Source organism: Dipodomys merriami, unplaced genomic scaffold (assembly GCF_024711535.1).
Source record: "Dipodomys merriami isolate MVZ:Mamm:240054 unplaced genomic scaffold, mDipMer1.0.p SCAF_328, whole genome shotgun sequence".
Classification (NCBI taxonomy): domain Eukaryota; kingdom Metazoa; phylum Chordata; class Mammalia; order Rodentia; family Heteromyidae; genus Dipodomys; species Dipodomys merriami.
The window spans coordinates 937,841-957,356 of NW_027204804.1; the positions used below are offsets into that span (position 1 = coordinate 937,841).

General features: G+C 45.4%; 1 protein-coding gene across 1 annotated transcript in view; it reads left to right on the forward strand.

The window, feature by feature from the left end:
- Positions 1-6,658: 6,658 nt before the first annotated feature.
- LOC138841757 (integrin alpha-L-like) overlaps positions 6,659-19,516 on the forward strand; it is a 40,610-nt gene continuing 27,752 nt past the window's right edge. The window contains exons 1-7 of the mRNA XM_070042624.1: positions 6,659-6,795; positions 8,257-8,359; positions 10,064-10,158; positions 10,262-10,329; positions 12,951-13,068; positions 13,187-13,317; positions 14,776-14,921. Of these exons, the coding sequence (XP_069898725.1) occupies positions 6,741-6,795; positions 8,257-8,359; positions 10,064-10,158; positions 10,262-10,329; positions 12,951-13,068; positions 13,187-13,317; positions 14,776-14,921 (716 nt within the window). The 5' untranslated portion in view covers positions 6,659-6,740. The remainder of the gene's footprint in view (positions 6,796-8,256; positions 8,360-10,063; positions 10,159-10,261; positions 10,330-12,950; positions 13,069-13,186; positions 13,318-14,775; positions 14,922-19,516) is intronic.

A 19,516-nucleotide genomic window follows, 5' to 3' on the forward strand; every position in this document is an offset into this window, starting at 1 on the left:
TAATTCCCCCTTAAGTCTTAACCCAAATTCAATTTACAGGATAATTAGATGAGGCTTTGGATTTAGACTGTAAAGTTGATGCTGGTAGAAGTTAAGGTTCTGGAGACTATTTGGGGATGGAATGAATAGATCTTGTTAGCGAAAAGGACAGGAATCAAGGGGGCACCGTGTAGAATGCTTTGGTGTAACTATTGCTGCTGGTACACTTAAAGCTTTTTAGAAATTTAAGCCATAATCCAAGTACCTTAATTTCAAAGATAGCCTAAAGGAAAACCTTTGCACTGGGAATGGCTGACTTGACTATTAATTCTGGGTTAAACACTCTGTAGTGAGATCAAGAGCTTTTCCCAACACATTAAACCTGTAATGCTTAACTATTAGAATTAGCCTTGGGCTGGGAAGGTGGCTCAGTGGTAGAGCACTTGCCTTGCATGCTCAAGGCCCTGGGTTCGATTCCTCAGCACCACATAAGAAAAAAGCCGGAAGTGGCGCTGTGGCTCAAGTGGTAGAGCGCTAGCTTTGAGCTGAAGAGCTGAGGGACAGTGCCCAGGCCCAGAGTTCAGGCCCCACGACCGGACCCAAAAAAAAAAAAAAAAATAGAATTAGCCTTATTTTTTTTCTTCCTAATGAGGAATGTGTGGCTCCAACTATTAAATATTTATTTATCTATTTTGAAGTCACAAACACCTTTTATCCAACTATTAAATTTTTATCCAACTATTTTCAATTTTTTTTTTTTTTAGATTTAAGGATGAGGGTAGTTAATGTGTGTGTGTGTGTGTGTGTGTGTGTGTGTGTGTGTGTGTGTGTGTGTGTGTGTGTGTGTGTGTGTGCATTGAACTCAGGGCCTGAGCGCTGTCCCTGAGCTCTTCAGCTCAAGGCTAGCCCTCTACCACTTGAGCCACAGTGCCACTTCCGGCTTTTTCTGTTTATGTGGTGCTGAGGAATCGAACCCAGGGCCTCATGTATGCGAGGCAAACACTCTACCACTGAGCCACCTTCCCAGCCCTGGTAGTTAAAAATGTTGTTGTTGTTGTTTTGAGATAGGGTCTTGTTATATCATTCAGACTGTCCTCAAACTCTCTCTCCATCCTATCTCAGCCTCCTGAGTCCTGGGATACAGATATGTACTGTAAGGTCCACTCTGGGAAGGTGAGGCAGGCTCCTCCCTCCTCTGCCCAGTACCTGTGTCACCTAGGTAACTGGCACACTTGGAGGTCACATCCCAGGCTGTCCTCACCGGACCTGGGGAGGGTCCCAGGCCCTGAGGTCACATCTGTATCCGGTGTGGTCTTACCTAGCTGCGCCTTCTCCCCTTCCCTTCCCTACTTAAACCCAGGTCCGACCTCAGCCTGTCCCTTCCTTCGGCCTTGTGGTCTTCATCTTGCATGGCAGGGGCAAGCAGTTGGGTAAAATAAACTTCTCTTCCTGCCTGAAAGCAGGTGGTGTTCGCTTTACCAGCTACCTAATGAAGCCTACATATTTAAATAGCTCACATGTACCATCACACCTGGCTCTCCCCTTCCTTTTCCTTCCCTCCCTTCTTTCTTATTTTTAAAAAATTCTATTATCATTAGTAGCTGTACATTTAGCAAAGCAGTTTATGCGTACAATACGCCTCGATCAATATCACCTCTTTCAACATTCTTACCCATCTCTCTCCCACCCACCCCTTCCCTCACCCATTTTTATTTTAAAAGGTATCATTGAATTTTTGTCTGTATTCCCCCACCCTATTTGTCTTTTTTTTTTCTTTCCTTCTGTTGAGTGTGTGTTGAGGATCAAATGCTGAGCCTTTGTAGATGCTAAGCAAGTGCTACTCCTCACAAACCACTTTCTCTGTTTTCTCCACCTTACCACAGGGTTTGAATTTAAGAAGGTATAGCTTCAGAACAAAAGAGTTTGTTGTAAATAAGAACTGCTTAGGAAGGATCAAAAAAGTCAGCCTGAATTATATGATTTTGTTGCTTTTTTGTTGTTGGTGTTTTTAGAGATTGAACTCAAGGCCTTGTGTTTACTCCTAGCTCTCTGCCACTAGAGCCACAGCGCCCAGTGAGAATTATCTTATCATAACTGAAATTTTTAAAAATAGGCTGATAGCATCTAATTACCACAAACCATCTAGTCATGGTTGCCGCTGGCTGGCAGTAGAGGTTATAATCGATCTGTAAAAGCATTCCCCAGGGCTGTGGCTGAGTATATGATCTGGCCTGTTCAACTGGATTTTTTTCAGCACAAGGAGAACTGGACAATCTGAAAAGCTTGCCTACTTTTCCGTAAGGAAAAACAGTTCTTCTATCCTGTTGTGTCATGTTTTGATATCTTTTTTTATTTTTATTTTTTGTTGATAGTGGGGCTCGAACTCAGGACCTGGGCACTGTCCCTGAGCTTTTTCACTCAAGGCTAGCACTCTACCACTTAGAGCCACAGTACCACTTCCAGTTTTCTGGTGGTTAATTGGAGAAAAGAATTTCATGGACTTCCCTGCCTGGGCTGGCTTTGAAACCACAATCTTCAGATCTTATCCTTCTGAGTAGCTACAATTACAGACCTGAACCATGAGTGCCTGGCTTAATTTTTTATGCTTTTTAAAAGTTTTTGTTTTGTTATTTGAGACAGAGTTTTGCTATGTATTCCAGACTGGCCTTAAACTCTTGTATATATGCTGGTACTGGGGCTTTAACTTAAGGTCTCTGTGTGCTCTTGTTACTTTTTTCCTTAAGGCCAGAAGTGTTAAGCCACAGGTCCATTTCCAGCTTTTTCTTGGCTAATTGGAGATGAGGCTCTTCAATTTGTCTGTCCAGGCTGACTTCGAACCTCTATCCTCATATTTCAGTCTCCTGAATAGCCAAGATTACAAGTGTGAGCTATGGCGCCTGACTCTAACCTAGAGGAACTCTTGTTTTTCCTTTCTCAACCACCCTAGGGCTAGGATTACAGGAGTGCATCCTATTGCACCTAGCTTTAAGTGGGTTAATGGTAAAGTTATAATCCTCATAGAAAGAAAAAAAATTGAGGGGCTGGGAAGATGGCTCAGTGGTAGAGGCTTGCCTTGCATGCCTGAGGCCCTGGGTTCGATTCCTCAGCACCACATAAGCAAAATGAAAAAAGCTGGAAGTGGCGCTGTGGCTCAAGTGGTAGAGCGCTAGCCTTGAGCTGAAGAGCTGAGGGACAGCACACAGGCCCAAAGTTCAGGCCCCACAACCGGACCCCCCCCCAAAAAATTGAGATAATAGAGAAATGTACAATAAAACTTATTCTGCAGAAATAACTAAAGTCTGTTCAGATTTTAAATGTACACAAATAATTTTCTTTTATTGAGATAGAATTCACATAATAAAACTCTCCATTTCAAGATATACAATTCAGTGGTTGTGGTTGTGGTTTTGTGTGTGTGTGTGTGTGTGTGTGTGTGTGTGTGTGTGTGTGTGCTGCTCCTGGAGCTTAAACTGAGGGTCAAGGCTCTAATCCTGAGGTTTTTTTGCTCAAGGCTAGGACTCTATCATCTGAGCCACAGCTCTACTTCAAGCTTTTTGCTGGTTCATTAGAGATTAGTGTCTCATGGACTTTCTGCCCAGGCTGGCTTGGAACAGAGATACTTAGATCTTAGCTTTCTGAGTAACTAGGATTACAGGTGTGAGCCACTGGAGACTAACTACTCCATTCTTTTTATGCACAAATATGATATTGTATAGAGTACTCATGCATTATTTATCTATTTGTCCATATTTTGCTTATCTATCTATTAGATGCTACACATATGGGGTATAGCCAGTATTTGTCCAGGATGCACAAGTGTGGTTTGTTTTTTGTGGTACTGGGATTTGAACCCAGGGCCTCCTGCTTGCTAGGCAGGCACTGCTACCACTGAACCAGGACTCCAATCTGTCAGGATGAATAAGGCTGCTATTACCATTTATGTATAACTTAAAAAAAAACTATTTATTTATTTATTTATTTATTTATTTAGTCAGTCGTGGGGCTTGAACTCTGAGTCTGGGCACTGTCCCTCAGCTCTTCAGCTCAAGGCTAGCACTCTACCACTTGAGCCACAGCGCCACTTCCGGCTTTTTCTGCTTATGTGGTGCTGAGGAATTAAACCCAGGGCCTCATACATTCAACGCAAGCACTCTACCATTGAGCCACCTTCCCAGCCCCTAAAATTTATTTTTATTATAATGAGTACATTTCTTTTTGAATACTTCCTCCCAATTTTTCCATCCTGAGCCCTCTCCCCCTGTGTATAACTGTTTGTATAAACACAGTTTCAGTTCTTCAGGATGTGTACTTAGGAAAGGAATTGCTGGTTCAAGTGGTGACTGTTTTAACTGGCACTCTGAGCCACTCTGCAAGCTATGTTAATTTTTTTGAAGAACTCTCAAAATGCTTTCAATAGTAGCTTTATGTGTGTGTGTGTGTGTGTGTGTGTGTGTGTGTGTGTGTGTGTGTTAGTCCTGGGGCTTGAACTCAGGACCTGAATGCTTTGTGTGTGTGTGTGTGTGTGTGTGTGTGTGTGTGTGTGTGTGTGTGTGTGTGTTAGTCCTGGGGCTTGAACTCAGGACCTGAATGCTGTCCCTGAGCTTGCTTGCTTGCTTGCTTGCTTGCTTGCTTGCTTTTTTTTTTGTCGGTTGTGGAGCTTGAACTCTGGGCCTGGGACCTGTCCTTCAGCTCCTCAGCTCAAGGCTAGCACTCTACCACTTGAGCCACAATACCACTTTTGGTTTTCTGAGTGGTTTATTGGAGATAAGAGTCTCATAGCCTTTCCTGACCTGGCTGGCTTTGAACCTGATCCTCAGATCTCAGCCTCAAGGCTAGCACTCCTACCACTTGAGCCACAACTCCACTTCTGTTTCTTAATGGTTGATTGGAGATAAGAGTCTCGTGCTTTCCTGCTTGGACTAGCTTTGAACTTTGATCCTCAGATCTCAGCTTCCGTGGTAGTTAAGATGACAGGTGTGAGCCCTCAAAGCTCAGCTGCAGCTGTGGTATTTATATTCCCTCTGTCATTGTATCAGAGTTCCAGTTGCTCAATAACCTCATCAGTTCCTCTCTCTCTCTCTTTCTCTTTCTCTTCTTCTTCCTGCCCCCTTTCTTTTCTTTCCTTTTTGAGAATTCTAGCCATCCTAGCTGGTGGTATCTCACTGTGGCATTGATGTGCATTTCTTTAATAACTAATGACGTTAAACATTTTTTTCATGAGCCTGTTGATCAGCTTTAAAGAACTGTCTACCCAAACCCTGTGTTCATTAAAACAAAACAAAACCCACCACAGATTATTTAAAGAATAAATAACAGAGCCTGAGGTGCGGCTGAGTGGTTGAGCACTTGTCTATCAATTGACATGATGGTCTGATCCCTAGAATTACAAAGGGAAAAAAAATGAATACTGGGGGGTGGGGGAGGGTGGAAAGGGATAGGAAGGGGAAACAAAGAAGGAAGCAACAATGCTTGATAAGAAATGTACTCATTATCTTGCCCATGTAATTATAACCCCTCTGTATGGTATTCCCCCCAAATATATATATATATATAAATTAAATATATACAGATATATAATATAAATTCAGATGTTACACAAAATAATTTTTAAAGTCAAAGAAATTTTTAAGATTAAAAAAAGTATTCCATAATTTTTTTTTTTTTTGGTCCGGTCATGGGGCCTGAACTCTGGGTCTTGGTGCTGTCCCTCAGCTCTTCAGCTCAAGGCTAGCGCTCTACCACTTGAGCCACAGCACCACTTCCGGCTTTTTTTTCTTTTTGCTTATGTGGTGCTGAGGAATCGAACCCAGGGCCTCAGGCATACAAGGCAAGCGCTCTACCACTGAGCCACCTTCCCAGCCCTATACCATAATTTTATAAAGAAAAACAAAAAATAAAACTAGGTGTTTTCAAATTGAAGAGTTCTCTATATTTTCTGTATAAAAATGTCATATATATGACTTGCAAATATTTTCTCCCATTCTATCCATTTGACTCTGTTGGTGATGTTTAGAACTAAGATTAGTTATGACATATACCATTCTGTAACTTGTTTCTTTTCCCTAGCAGGGCATAATGAATGTCATTCTGTGTCAAGAGAAAGCTGCCTCATGCCAAGTAGCTATAATCCTAGCTACTCAGGAGTTTGAGATCTGAGGATCAAGATTCAAAGTCAGCAAAAAGCCAGAAATGGAGCAGTGTCTCACAAGGTAGAGCACCAGCATTGAACAAAAAAGCTCAGGGGCAGCATCCAGGCCCTGAATACAAACCCCAGGATTGGCACAAAAAATAAAATAAAATAAGGGCTGTTACATCTCCCCACCCCTCACCCTGTCTTCTGTTCTCCATGCTCATTCTTTTTCATGGCTATGTAAAACTCCACTACAGATGTAGCTTCCTTGACCAGCCCTCTACTGGGCTTTGAAGAATTTTCAGATGACTTTTTAGTGGGAGACTTGATACAGCTGCTCTTGAGCCCAAACGGCCACCTAACCACCACACTGTCATCTTCTCTGCAAGTAGACAGAGAAAATATATCTATAACCTGCTCACACTTCCTCTCTGAACCTAGTGGTTTCACAATCACTACAGGCACACATGCCCCTCCTACCTCTGCTCAAAGTCACTAGTCTGGTGTTGGGTGAGAAATTTCTATATTGCAAGAGGCCCCCAGGGCATTGTCATTTCCCTCTTTCACGCAGTGTAGGCTGCCAGCAAATCTAAAAGGCCTGAGACTGAGGCCCGGGTCCAGTGTGGGAAAGATGAACTCCTGTAACACCACCATCAGGCGGCTGCTGTCTGGGCTCTTTCTGTTCGGTAGGAAATTGGGGGAAGAAAGGGAAGGGGACTGGGGTTTGTGACCAGGAAAATTGCAGGGCTCTGTGGTGGATCTGGAGATAAATAACCAGGGGCTGCTCATGGGGTGGATTGGTGTAAGAAATCCTGGAGAGGGACAGGGAAAAGAAAGGAAGCCAGCACCCAAAACACAGGCAGAGTGTGGAGGGAATTAAGGAAGAGCTGGGGGGCTGGTAGCTCATGCCTGTAATCGTAGCCAGTCAGGAGACTGAGATCTGAGGATCAAGGTTTGAAGCCAGCTGGGGCAGGGAAGTCCATGAGACTCTTATCTACAATTAGCCATCAAAAGGCTGAAAATGAAGCTGTGGCCTTGAGCAAAAACAGTTCAAGGATAGTGCTCACACCCTGAGTTCGAACCCCAGGATGGGTACAAACAAACAGATAAATAAAGGCAGATGCTGAATCAGGTATGGAATGGGCACATGTAATCCCAGTATTCAAGCGACAAAGTGTGAGGATCAGGAGTTCCAGGTCAGCCTGGGATATATAGGGAAACCCTGTCTCAAACAACTAAAAAATTAAGACAGTTAATGAGCACATAGGAGAATGCTGGATTCAGATGCTCCTGCTGGTATTCCGTCTCTGATTGGTCTTAAGCCAGACCCTTTGGCAGGCCTCTGACTCTTCATCTGAGCAAATGAAGATTCTGATATCCCAAGATGCTGTGAATTAAGTTCAAATTCGGGGGCATGGCAGGTTGAGAAAACAGTTTGGAGTTTTGCAGATGACTGAGATGGTGTGTGTGTGTGTGTGTGTGTGTGTGTGTGTGTGGTGTGTGTGTGTGTGTGTGTGTGTGTGTGTGTGTGTGTGTGTGTGTGTGTGTGTGATCTAAAGGCTCAGGGAGTGACCCATCTTTGAAGGGGTGGGGTTGGGAGAGCCTCAGATGACAATGCGTCTTGAATCTCGGAGGCTGATATGTGTGTTCTCAGATGCCTCAGGCCCATGTCCCCCCCAGAAGGAGTGGATGAGATTGAGCAACCTATCTGGGGTATCCCCATCTGGGCTCAAGTCGGGGAACCATGGTCACCCTAAACCTCAGGCCCTTCCGTTGTGGGCTCCTTACTCAGGGCCTCCACCTTCTCATTCTTTCTTGTTTGTTGGTGGACAAAAGAGAAGTTGTGTCTCTCTCAGGCCTTGAGAAGCGTTTCTGGAGCCCTGGGTGGCAGAAAGGGGGAGCTCCATGGTCCTGAGGGTCCAGAGGGTCAGGACCTGGCTGCACTGAAGGCCTTCATGTGTATCTTGATTGAGGGGCGGGGAGAGGAGGGCCTGGGTACCGGGCGCGTGGACAGCAGCCAATCAGCGCCCGCTCTGTGAATGTGTTGAATGCGGTATCAATGCAGTAGGGGGGCTGGGGGCAGGTGTCTCCGGAGTCAGGGAAGCTGTTCAGACCGGAAGTACTGATCTCCCTTTCTCCCCACGCAGTGTTGGCCTCGAGCTACAACCTGGACGTGAGGCACGTGCAGGAGTTCTCCTCCCCACACGCGGGGAGGCACTTCGGGTATCGAGTCCTGCAGGTTGGAAACAGGTGAGCTGTGGGGGCCCCCTCAAGTCCTTCCTGACCTGTAGAGTGCAACCTCAAGGCCCAGCGTTCAGGCCTACATGTCACACGGCCAGGAAATGTAGCCATGCTTTTTGTTGTTGTTTTGGTACTGAGGGGCTTGAACTCTAGGCCTTGAGCGCTTTTTGTTGTGTGTGTCAGTCGTGGGTCTTGAACTCTGGGCCTGGGCGCTGTCCCTCAGCTCTTCAGCTCAAGGCCAGCGCTCTACCACTGGAGCCACAGCGCCACTTCCGGTTTTTCTGGTGGTTTATTGGGTATGAGTTTCATGGAGTTTCTTGCCTGGGCTGGCTTTGAATCGTGATCCTCAATCTCAGCCTCCTGAGTAGCTAGGATGACAGGTGTGAGCCACCAGTGCCCAGCAGGCCTTGAGCTCTTGCTTGGCTTTCTTTTTTTTTTTTTCTGTCTCTCAAAGCTTTACCACTTGAGCCACAGTTCAAGTTTTGTTTGTTTGTTTGTTATTTCTTTGCTGTTTAATTGTACATAAGAGTGTCACAGACTTTTCTGCCCAGTCTGGCTTTGAACCCAATCCTCAGATCTCAGCCTCCTCACTAGCTAGGATTTATAGGCATGAGTCACCTGTGCCCGACTGCTGGCATTCTTTAGAAACAGGAAAGGCTGTCAAATAATAGAATAAGGACTTAAGTGTCATTTAAGTGCCAAATGAGAAGCACCATGACCCCTAAAACATTTCTGTGTGTCCTATGGTTGATATGTTTTCTTTTAGCTTTTTAAAATTAGATCTGTTTTATGTAGCCAGGCCTGCCTGGAACTCATGAACTCAGTCTCCTGAGTGCTAGGATTATAGGTGTGCACTACCACACCAGTTTACATTCTAGTAGAGTTTTATGAGGCAGAGATTTGGCCTCTTTCTTCTTCCTAGTGCATACTCCAGCCTAAGTAAATAGTACATAAGTCATAAATGGCTTTTGAATTGATGACTGAACAAACCAACTCAGCAGCCTTGGGCAGATTATTCTCTGGGCCTCAAGTTTTCTAGGCTTCCATGGGAAAAGACCCTTAACTTTCTAGAATTCAGGCATATGGCTTGTTAGTCCAGTGAGTTCCCGTCTCATGGCTTGGCATGCTCCTTTCCTAGGGAACACCAGACCCATTTGAAAGAGTCAGTAAATAATCAGCCTCCAACCCCCTTTACCTTGGGATGGCTCTCCTCTGGGGCATCTACCACCATATAAGGCACCAAGAGCCCCTTAGAGTGACCTTCAGGTCTGGGCCACTGCAAGGCCCCTTATCTACTACTTGGGAAGCAGCCATAAATCCTAGCCACCATGATGAAGCCACACATCCACACCAGGATCTCCACCTCCTAGCTCCTTCTAGGCCCTCCTAAACCTCTAGGTTATATAGGTCACCTCAGACAATTGCCAGCGCTTCTTTTCACTCTTCTCTCTTGTGAGAAGGGGTCTTGCCAGTCCCTTTACTGGCAATAAACCTTTTCTTTGTTCTTTGTACCTGGATGTCTGTGTGGTTTTTCTGGCAAAGTCTAATATACTTTAACATGGCTATTTCTCGGGAACTTAGGAGCAGTCTAAGGAGGTCTCCCGAAAAGCAGGGGGAGTATTGCTTTGATAGGGAATCTGAAGCCCCAAAGAGTCAGGAGTGGGTGGGTAAAGGCCTGGGCAACTACATCTCTCAGGTGAGTTTTCTCCTCAGGGTTGTCGTAGGAGCGCCAGGTGAGGGGAACAGCACTGGAGGCCTCTATCAGTGCCAGCTTGGCCGGAAACACTGTCTTTCAGTTAGCCTGAGTGGTGAGTAATTGGTGAGAGGAGTGGGCTTTCAGGGAAATCGAGGCTGGCCCCAACACTCCTGGATTGCCTGAGTTCTTCCAGACCAACCTTCTGGTATCTACAGGTTCCAACTATACTTCCAAGTACCTGGGAATGACCTTGGTGGCAGACCCCACACGTGGAAGCCTTTTGGTAAGAATTTTGTACAGGGATGATAGAGAGCTTAAGAAACTCAATATGGAAAGAGGAGGTTGTGGGTGGGGAGAGGGAGCAGAGGAGCACTTGCTGAGTATGTGCAAGGCTCTGGATCTGATCCCAGCACCAGGAGAAAATAAACAATTGATGTGTGGAATGAGGGAAGAAGTACATAAATTCAAGATTCCTTAGAAGGTTAAAGGCATCTGAGAGCTTCATTCAGTCTTTGATGAGAACCAACTATTAGCCAGTTATTTTCAAGATCCTACTAACTTCAAGAGTTATTTATATTGACCGTGTGTGTGTGTGTGTGTGTGTGCTGAGTGTGTGTGTGTGTGTGTGTGTGTGTGTGGTGTGGTGTGTGTGTGTGTGTGTGCTGAGACTGGGGCTTGAACTCAGGACCTCAAACTCTTGATTGTCTGGTGCTCTACCACTTGAAACATACTCCCAGTTTCAGGGGGTTTTTTCGTTTGTTTATTTGGTTTTTGTTTTTTGCCAGTCCTGGAGCTTCAACTCAGGGCCTGGGCACTGTCCCTGAACTTCTTTTGCTCAAGACAAGCACTCTGCCACTTGAGCCACAGTACTACTACCAGCCTTTTCTGTGTATGTGGTACTGAGGAATCGAAGCCAGGGCTTCATGCATGCTAGGCAAGCACTCTACCACTAAGCCACATTCTCAGCCCCAGTTTCAGGTTTTTGGTGGCTAGCTGGAGATGAGTTTCTCAAATCTATCTATCCAGGCTGGCTCTGAGCCACAATGTTTAGATCTCAGCCCCTGAGTAGTTAGGATTTATAGACATGAACAACTGGCCCCCAGCATTTTTTTTAACATGAAATATATGTGATCATTGATATACAATGTGATTTTTTTTGGTGCTATACCTTTTAATGTCCCAGTGTTTATATATTTATGCTTTGAGTTTTTTTTTTTCAGCTTGGCTTTGTTTTGACACAGGGTCTCACTACACAGCTCAGATTGATCTTGAAATCACTATATAGACCAGGCTATGCTTGAGTTGTAATCGCCCTACCTCTACCTTCTGAGTGCACCACCATGCCCTGCCTGATCTAGTGTTTAACTGTACCTTGTTTATGAAGATACTGCCAGATAGATATCAGGCATTGTGCTAGTTGATTTTTTTGGTCGGTTGTGGGGCTTGAACTCTGGGCTTGGGTGCTATCCCTGGGCTCTTCAGCTCAAGGAGAGCACTCTACTGCTTGAGCGCTCTACTGTTTGGAGATCAGAGTCTCACGGACTTTCCAGCCTGGGCTGGCTTTGAAACACAATCCTCAGATCTCAGCCTCCTGCATAGCTAGGATTACAGGCGTGAGCCACCAGCACCCGGCTTGTGCTAGTTGTTTTGTGGTTGTTTTTTTCCCCAGTTGATTATGGGGCTTGAATTCAGGGCTTGGACACTGTCCATGAACTTTTTGCTCAAGGCTTGCACTCTACCACTTTGAGCCACAGCTCCGCTTTTAGTTTTCTAGTGGTTAATTGGAGATAAGAGTGTCCCAGACTTTCCTACTCGGGCTGGCTTTGAACTGCTAAACTCAGATCTCAGCCTCATGAGTAGCTAAGAGTACAGGTGTGAGCCACTAGCACCCAGCTATGCTAGATTTTGATAGAGGAAGTTATTATATATATAATATGACTTAGACACTATAACTTGCAGTCAGGGGATAGAAGTATGGCTCAAGTGGTAGAGTGCTTGCCTAGGAACTGCAGGCTGGCAAGAAAGAGTTGCAAGTAAAGGAAGCAGCATTGTGTCTTCTGTGGTTTGACATATGCAGAATGTTTGATGGCACCAGTGGCTCACACCTGTAATCCTATCTACTTAAGAAGCTGACATTGCGGTTTAAAGCCAACTCAGGCAGGAAAGTCTGTGAGATTTTTTTTCCCCTTATTGGTCATGGGGCTTGAACTCAAGGCCTGCGTGATCAAGCCTTACTCTCTACCATTTGAGCCATGGAGCCACTTCTGGTTTTCTGGGGGTTAGTTAAGAAGTCTTAAGGATTTTTCCTGCCTGAGCTGGCTTTGAATTGCAATCCTCAGGTCTCAGCCTCCTGAGTAGCTAGGATGACAGGTGGGAGCCACTGGTGCCTGGCTCCATGAGATTTTTCTCTCCAATTGCCTTGAAAAAGCTAAGGGACAATGCTCAGGCCTTGTCTTCAGACCCCAGTACCTGCACAAAAAGAAAGAAAGAAAAAAAGAAAGAAAGAAAGGAAGGAAGGAAGGAAGGAAGGAAGAAAGGAAGGAAGAGAAACAGAAACAGAGGCAGAGAGACACAGAGACAGAGACAGAGACAAAGAAGACAAAAAGAACGTGTGATTGGGAATGGGAGGGCATGGTGCCCCACTGTACGCAGTATCAATGAGGAAGTGAGGAGTTTAGATTTTATTTATGGGCGGTGAGATCTGTGGCTTAGAGCCTTGGCAGTAGGGATGGAGGGATGAGTATGAGAGATCTCATGGAGGCCGAATTGCCTCTCTTTGGTAACATTGGTACAGGAAGTGACGGAGGGGGGCAGGATTCAGAGTGGGCTCATTCTATGCTGATGATGCCCAGAAGACACAGAAGAAAGGGAAGTCTGAACCTGTTTTTCCTTTGCTTCCTTCAGGCCTGTGATCCTGGGCTATCTCGGACGTGTGACCAGAATACTTATCTGAGTGGCCTGTGTTACCTGTTTCCCCCAAATCTGGGGGGACCTGTGCTGCAAGGGCGTCCTGGCTACCAAGGTATGGAATCCACTGGGCTCACAATACCTCTAAGTAGCTGCTCCTCTGTAGGAAGCAGCACAGGTGGGCCAGACACTGGAGATGGGTCTTCAGGTTCCTCTGTATCTGGCCTCTGCAGAATGCATCAAAGGCAAAGTGGACTTGGTATTTCTGTTTGATGGCTCCCGGAGCTTACAACAAGGTGAATTCCAGAAAATTGTGGACTTCATGAAAGATGTGATGAGGAAACTCAGCAACACGTCTTACCAGGTGACTGTACTAGTTGGGCTCCTTGGTTGCAGGCAGTAGCTGCCTAGCTGAACTGGCAGATGGAGCATGTGTGGATGGGTCGCCAGACGCTACAGGGTAGGACCCATACCTTTACCTCTGACTGGGATAAGAACAAGGGAGTTCTGTCTTGTTTTCATTTCTCTCTTTCTTTCTTTCTTTCTTTCTTTCTTTCTTTCTTTCTTTCTTTCTTTCTTTCTTTCTCCCTTCCTTCCTTCCTGTCTTTCTTTCTTTCTCTCTCTTTCTCCCTTTCTCTCTCTTTCTCCCTTTCTCTCTCTTTCTCCCTTCCTTCCTTCCTTCCTTTCTTTCTTTCTTTCTTTCTTTCTTTCTTTCTTTCTTTCTTTCTTTCTTTCTTTCTTTCTTTCTTTCTTTCTTTCTTTCTTTCTTTCTTTCTTTCTTTCTTTCTTTCTTTCTTTCTTTCTTTCTTTCTTGTTGGTCATGGGCCTGAACTCTGGGCCTGGGCGCTGTCCCTCAGCTCTTCAGCTCAAGGCTAGCGCTCTACCACTTGAGCAACAGCTCCACTTCCGGCTTTTTCTGTTTATATGGTGCTGAGGAATCAAACCCAGGGCCTCAAGCATGCAAGGCAAGCACTCTACCCCTGAGCCATCTTCCCAGCCTAAATAGGCTTATTGTCTTTTTTTTTTTTTTGTCCTGGGGCCTGAACTCTGGGCCTAGGTGCTGTCTCTGAGCTCTTCAGCTCAAGGCTAGTGCTCTACCACTTGAGCCACAGCACCACTTCCTCATTTCTGTTTCTTCTGTGCTTCTGTTTCCCTCTTCCCTTTCTTGCTATCTTTGTCAATTGTCTCCCTCAGCTTTGGATAACATGGGCCTGTGGAAAGCTCTTAAGTTCACATGAGTTCCTCAAGAGTATTTTAGCTTCCTTTCAACCAACTCCTTCTTCACATTCCAGATGTTCAGAGATGAAATTCTGACCTAGCCTAGCCTCTGCTTAGGGGTCTGTCTCACACACATGGATCTACTGGGCGCTACCCCATACTGGTGAGGTAGACAAGTCCAGAGACCCAGAGCTTAGCACACAGCTCTGCACAGGGAAACAGATGTTTTTAAGAATTTGTTTTTTTGCCAGTCCTTGGGCTTGAACTCAGGGCCTGGGCACTGTCCCTGGACTTCTTTTGCGCCAGGCTAGCACTCTACCACTTGAGCCACAGTGCCACTTCCAGCTTTTTCTATTTATGTGGTATTGAGGAATCAAAGCCAGGGCTTCATGCATGCTAGTGCTTGCCTAGCTTACCACTAAGCCACATTCCCAGCCTAAGATTTTTGTTCTCACTCTTATTGTATTTTGTTTCATCTTCCAAAGAATAATTGATTTAAGGCAGGGATGTGGAGTTGGGTCTTGCAGAAGAAGTAGCGATTGGAGCAGACAAATGGCAAAAAATCTGAGACAATGTAGCTTTTTTTTCTTTCTTTCTTTCCTAGTTTGCTGCTGTTCAATTTTCCACATCCTACAAAACGGAATTTAATTTCTTAGATTATGTTAAACTGAAAGACCCTGATGTACTGCTCGCCAGTGTAACCCACATGGGCCAATTGACCAACACCTTTGGTGCCATCAACTATGCCGTGTGAGTTTCATTTGAAGAGAGGATAGGGCCATTTGTTTGGTGTGTGGGAAGTAGCTTCTTCCAGCTCTATGATGTAGAATGTAGATCACTACACTGAGGGTAAGTTTTACTGTGTGAATTCAAGGGAAGGTGTCAGGCATGGTAGCACACACCTGACGTCCCAGCTGAGGCGACTGAGACAAAAAGATTGTGAGCTCCAGGCCAGCCGAGGCAATATAGCAAGTTTGAAGCAGGCTATGAAAGGAGACTTTGTTAAAATAGCAACAGCAAAATACCCCAAACCTGCCTTGAGCCAAATACAGTGGTACAGGTCTATAGTCCCAGCTGCCCAAGAGAATGAGACAGGAGGATCACTGGAACCCAAGAGTTTGGGATCAGTCTGGGCAATACATTAAGATCCATCTCAAACTGGGCACTGGTGGCTCATGCCTATAATCCTAGCTACTCAGGAGGTTGAGATCTGAGGCTCGAGATTCAAAGCCGGCCTGGGCAAGAACGTATGTGGGACTCTCTTATCTCCAATTAACCATCAGAAAACTGGAAATGGCACTGTGGCTCAAGTGGTAGAGCGCTAGCCTTGAGCTGAAGAGCTAAGGGACAGTGCCTAGGCCCAGAGTTCATGTTCCATGACTAACCAAAAAAAAAAAAAAAAAAAAAGATCCCATCTCAAAAGGAAAAAACTTAAAATAAAACCTTATTTTTCAATATTAAAATAGCCATGGGAACTGAGACTGATTTGGGGAGAAGATAATTTATATTTCATTTCATCTTACAACCCCCCTTCCCTCCCCCCCCCCCCCCACATTCAGTTATAAACTAGAAGAAAAGATCACCACACACTGGTGGCACATACCTATAATCCCAACTACATCAGAGGCTAAGAACCTGGAGGATATTAGTTTAAAGCCAGCCCAGGAAGAAAAGCCCATGAGACTTTTATCTCCAATTAACCAGCAAAATGCTGGACTGGTGGTGTGGCTCAACTGGTAGAGTGCCAGCCATGAGCAAGAAATCCAATTGAATTTAAACCCCAAGACTGCCCCCCTAGCAAAAGTTTCAGTTTTTCTCCTTTGTCAAGTTCACATAGTTCAATTTAAGGCAAACAGTGTTTGCTATACCTCTCATGACTCCATGTGTTTTTCCTGCTAGTCTGGGGTTTACCTGGTCTGTCAGATCCATGTCATTCACTCTCTCTGTAAACAGCCCTGGTGGGAATATGGTGAAGCTATATCTACTCACAAACTAGCAACCTCACCAGCTGCCAGTGGCTCACACCTGTAATCCTAGCTACTCAGGAGGCTGAGATCTGAGGATCACAGTTAAAGCCAGTCCAGGCAAGAAAGTTGGTGATACTTTTATCTCCAATAAACTACCCAAAAGCCAGAAGTGGAGCTGTGGCTCAAGTGGTAGCATGCTAGACTTGAGCAAAAGAAGCTCACCGGATAGTGCCCATGCCCTGAGTTCAAGCCCCAGGACCAACAGAAACGAAATCAAACCAAACAAACCTAGCAGTCAGTTCCTCAATGCAGATGAAACACCTCAATTCCAGTGTCCAGCATAGAAAATCTTTTTTTTTTTTTTTTTTTTTTTTTTTTTGCCAGTCATGGGGCCTGAACTCTGGGCCTGGGTGCTGTCCCTCAGCTCTTCAGCTCAAGGCAACCACTCTACCACTTAAGACACAACACCACTTCCAGATTTTTCTGCTTATGTGGTGCTGAGGAATCGAACCCAGGGCCTCAAGCATGCAAGGCAAGCGCTCTACCACTGAGCCACCTTCCCAGCCCCAGGATAGAAAATCTTTTTTTTTGGGGGGGGTCCGGTAATGGGCCTGAACTCTGGGCCTGGGTGCTGTCCCTCAGCTCTTCAGCTCAAGGCTAGCGCTCTACCACCTGAGCCACAGCGCCACTTCCAGCTTTTTTCTTTTTGCTTATATGGTAGCTGAGGAATCGAACCCAGGGCCTCAAGCATGCAAGGCAAGCGCTCTACCACTGAGCCACCTTCCCAGACCCTGGATAGAAAATCTTAATGTCCAGAGTCCACCCAGTCCTGACCTACATCCACTTTATGTTGTAGTCACATAACACACAGGTCAAAATTGGTGTCCCACTTCTGCGGAAAGAAGTCATAGAATAAACTTTTCTCAAGTGGGCAGATTACTCACACCTATAATCTCAGCTACTAAGAAGGCAGAGATAGCAAGATTTTTATTTGAGACCAGGGTAAAAACAGCATGGTGGTTCATGCCTGTTATCCCAGTGGGTAGAGATAGAAGGATTAAAATCTGGGCTGGGAAGGTGGCTCAGTGGTAGAGCGCTTGCCTTGCATGCATGTGGCCCTGGGTTCGATTCCTCAGCACCACATAAGCAGAAAACGCCAGAAGTGTCACTGTGGTTCAAGTGGTAGAGTGCTAGCCTTGAGCTGAAGAGCTGAGGGACAGCATCCAGGCCCAGAGAGTTCAGGCCCCACAACTGAACAAAAAGAAAAAGAAGGATTGAAATCTGAGGCCAGTCCTGGACAGAATCCCGAGCTCTATATGAAAAATAACTTAAGCAAAAAGGGCTGAGGGTTGACTCCAGCAGAAAAGAACTTGCCTAGTAAGCTGAATGCCCTGAGTTTAAACCCTAGTACCAAAAGGATGCAGACAAAGAAGAAGAACAAGAAAGGAAACAATTAAGTTCATAGAGGAAGGGGTCACAGGAGGTGAGAAGACTCTTACAAAGTGTCAATTGTGGGAGGAAAAAGCAGCAATCATGGGAACTTAGGTCATCAACCCTTCTGACTGAGTGGCTTTGGGCTAGGAATCAACCAATCTTTTCTATAGAGAGACAGATAGGAATCATTTTATAGCCATTTCTGCCTACACATAGCTTCCCTTGCATACTTTTCTTTGTTTGATTTTATAATCCTATAACAATATAAAAACCATTCTTAGATTGTAGACATAAAAAGAACATGCTGCAGACTGGATTTAAGCCCGTGTGTGTTGGGAAGGTGGATTGCCATATTCTAAATTCTGGGAAGACTGCATCAGAATATGGGATGAAACATATAATTAGATCCCTGCCCTCTGGAGCTTGACATTTCAGTAGGTGAAAGGAATGTAGAAAATAGAATGCATAAGAAAGTTAGAGGCTGGGAATGTGGCTTAGTGGTAGAGTGCTTGCCTAGGATACATAAAGCCCTGTGTTCAATTCGTCAGTATCACATAAACAGAGAAAACCCTAAGTGGCTTTGTGGTTCAAGTGGTAGCTTGCTAGCCTTGAGCAAAAGAAGTTCAGGGAAGCCGGGCGCTGGTGGCTCACGCCTGTAATCCTAGCTACTCAGGAGGCTGAGATCTGAGGATCGCGGTTCAAAGCCAGCCCGGGCAGGAGAGACCGTGAGACTCCTATCTCCAATAAACCACCAGAAAACCGGAAGTGGCGCTGTAGCTCAAGTGGTAGAGCGCTTGCCTTGAGCTGAAGAGCAGAGGGACAGCGCCCAGGCCTAGAGTTCAGGCCCCACGACCGACAAAAAAAAAAAAAAGAAGTTCAGGGAGAGCCCAGGCCCTGAGTTCAAACCCCATGACCAACAAAAAAAAAAAGAAAGAAAAGAAAAGAATCTCATAGACTTTCCTGCCTAGGCTGGCTTTGAACTATGGTCCTCAGATCTCAGCCTCCTAAGTCTATAAGAATTTCTGTGTGTGTGTGTGTGTGTGTGTGTGTGTGTGTGTGTGTGTGTGTGTGTGTGTGTGTGTGTGTGTGTGTGTGTGTGTGTGTGTGTGTGTGTGTGTGTGTGTGTGTGTGTGTGTGTGTGTGTGTGTACCAGTACTGGAGCTTGAGCTCAGGGCCTGGGTGATATCCCTGAGCTTATTCACTCAAGGCTAGCACTCTGCCACTTGAGTCACAGCACTGTTTCTGGATTTTTAGTGGTTAATTGGAGATGAGTGAATCAAGAGCTTTTCAGGGTTGATAATAGATTGCTAAGGGGGCAAGAGGCCAGTTAGGAAGCTACTAAAAACTGCACATGAAAGACAGTTGTGCTTTGAGCCAGGCAGGAATCCACAAGTGGGGTCCATGACAGACCGTGTCCATGTGGATGGGAGCTGGGGAAACATTGTATACCAGAGACAAAGCCAGAGGTCTCTTTCTTTCTTTCTTTCTTTCTTTCTTTCTTTCTTTCTTTCTTTCTTTCTTTCTTTTCTTTCTTTCTTTCTTTCTTTCTTTCCTTCTTCCTTCCTTCCTTCCTTCCTTCCTTCCTTCCTTCCTTCCTTCCTTCCTTTCTTTTTGTCAGTCATGAGGCTTGAATTCGGCCTGGGTACTGTCCCTGAGCTCTTCAGCTCAAGGTAAGTGCTCTACCATTTGAGCCACAGTGCCACTTCTGGTTTCCTGGTGGTTAATTGGAGATAAGAGTCTCACGGACTTTCCTAGCTTTGAACCGTGATTCTCAGATCTCAGCCTCCTGAGTAGCTAGGATTACAAGCATGAGCCACTGGTGCCTGGCTGAAGCCAGAGGTCTTGATAGCAGGTCTTGACATCTGTGGTCAGGTGCTTAGCTTAGTTGCTGTTCCCAGTAAGAGCTGTGGTAATCTGACTTGCTCAGGAGACCATGGACAAGGC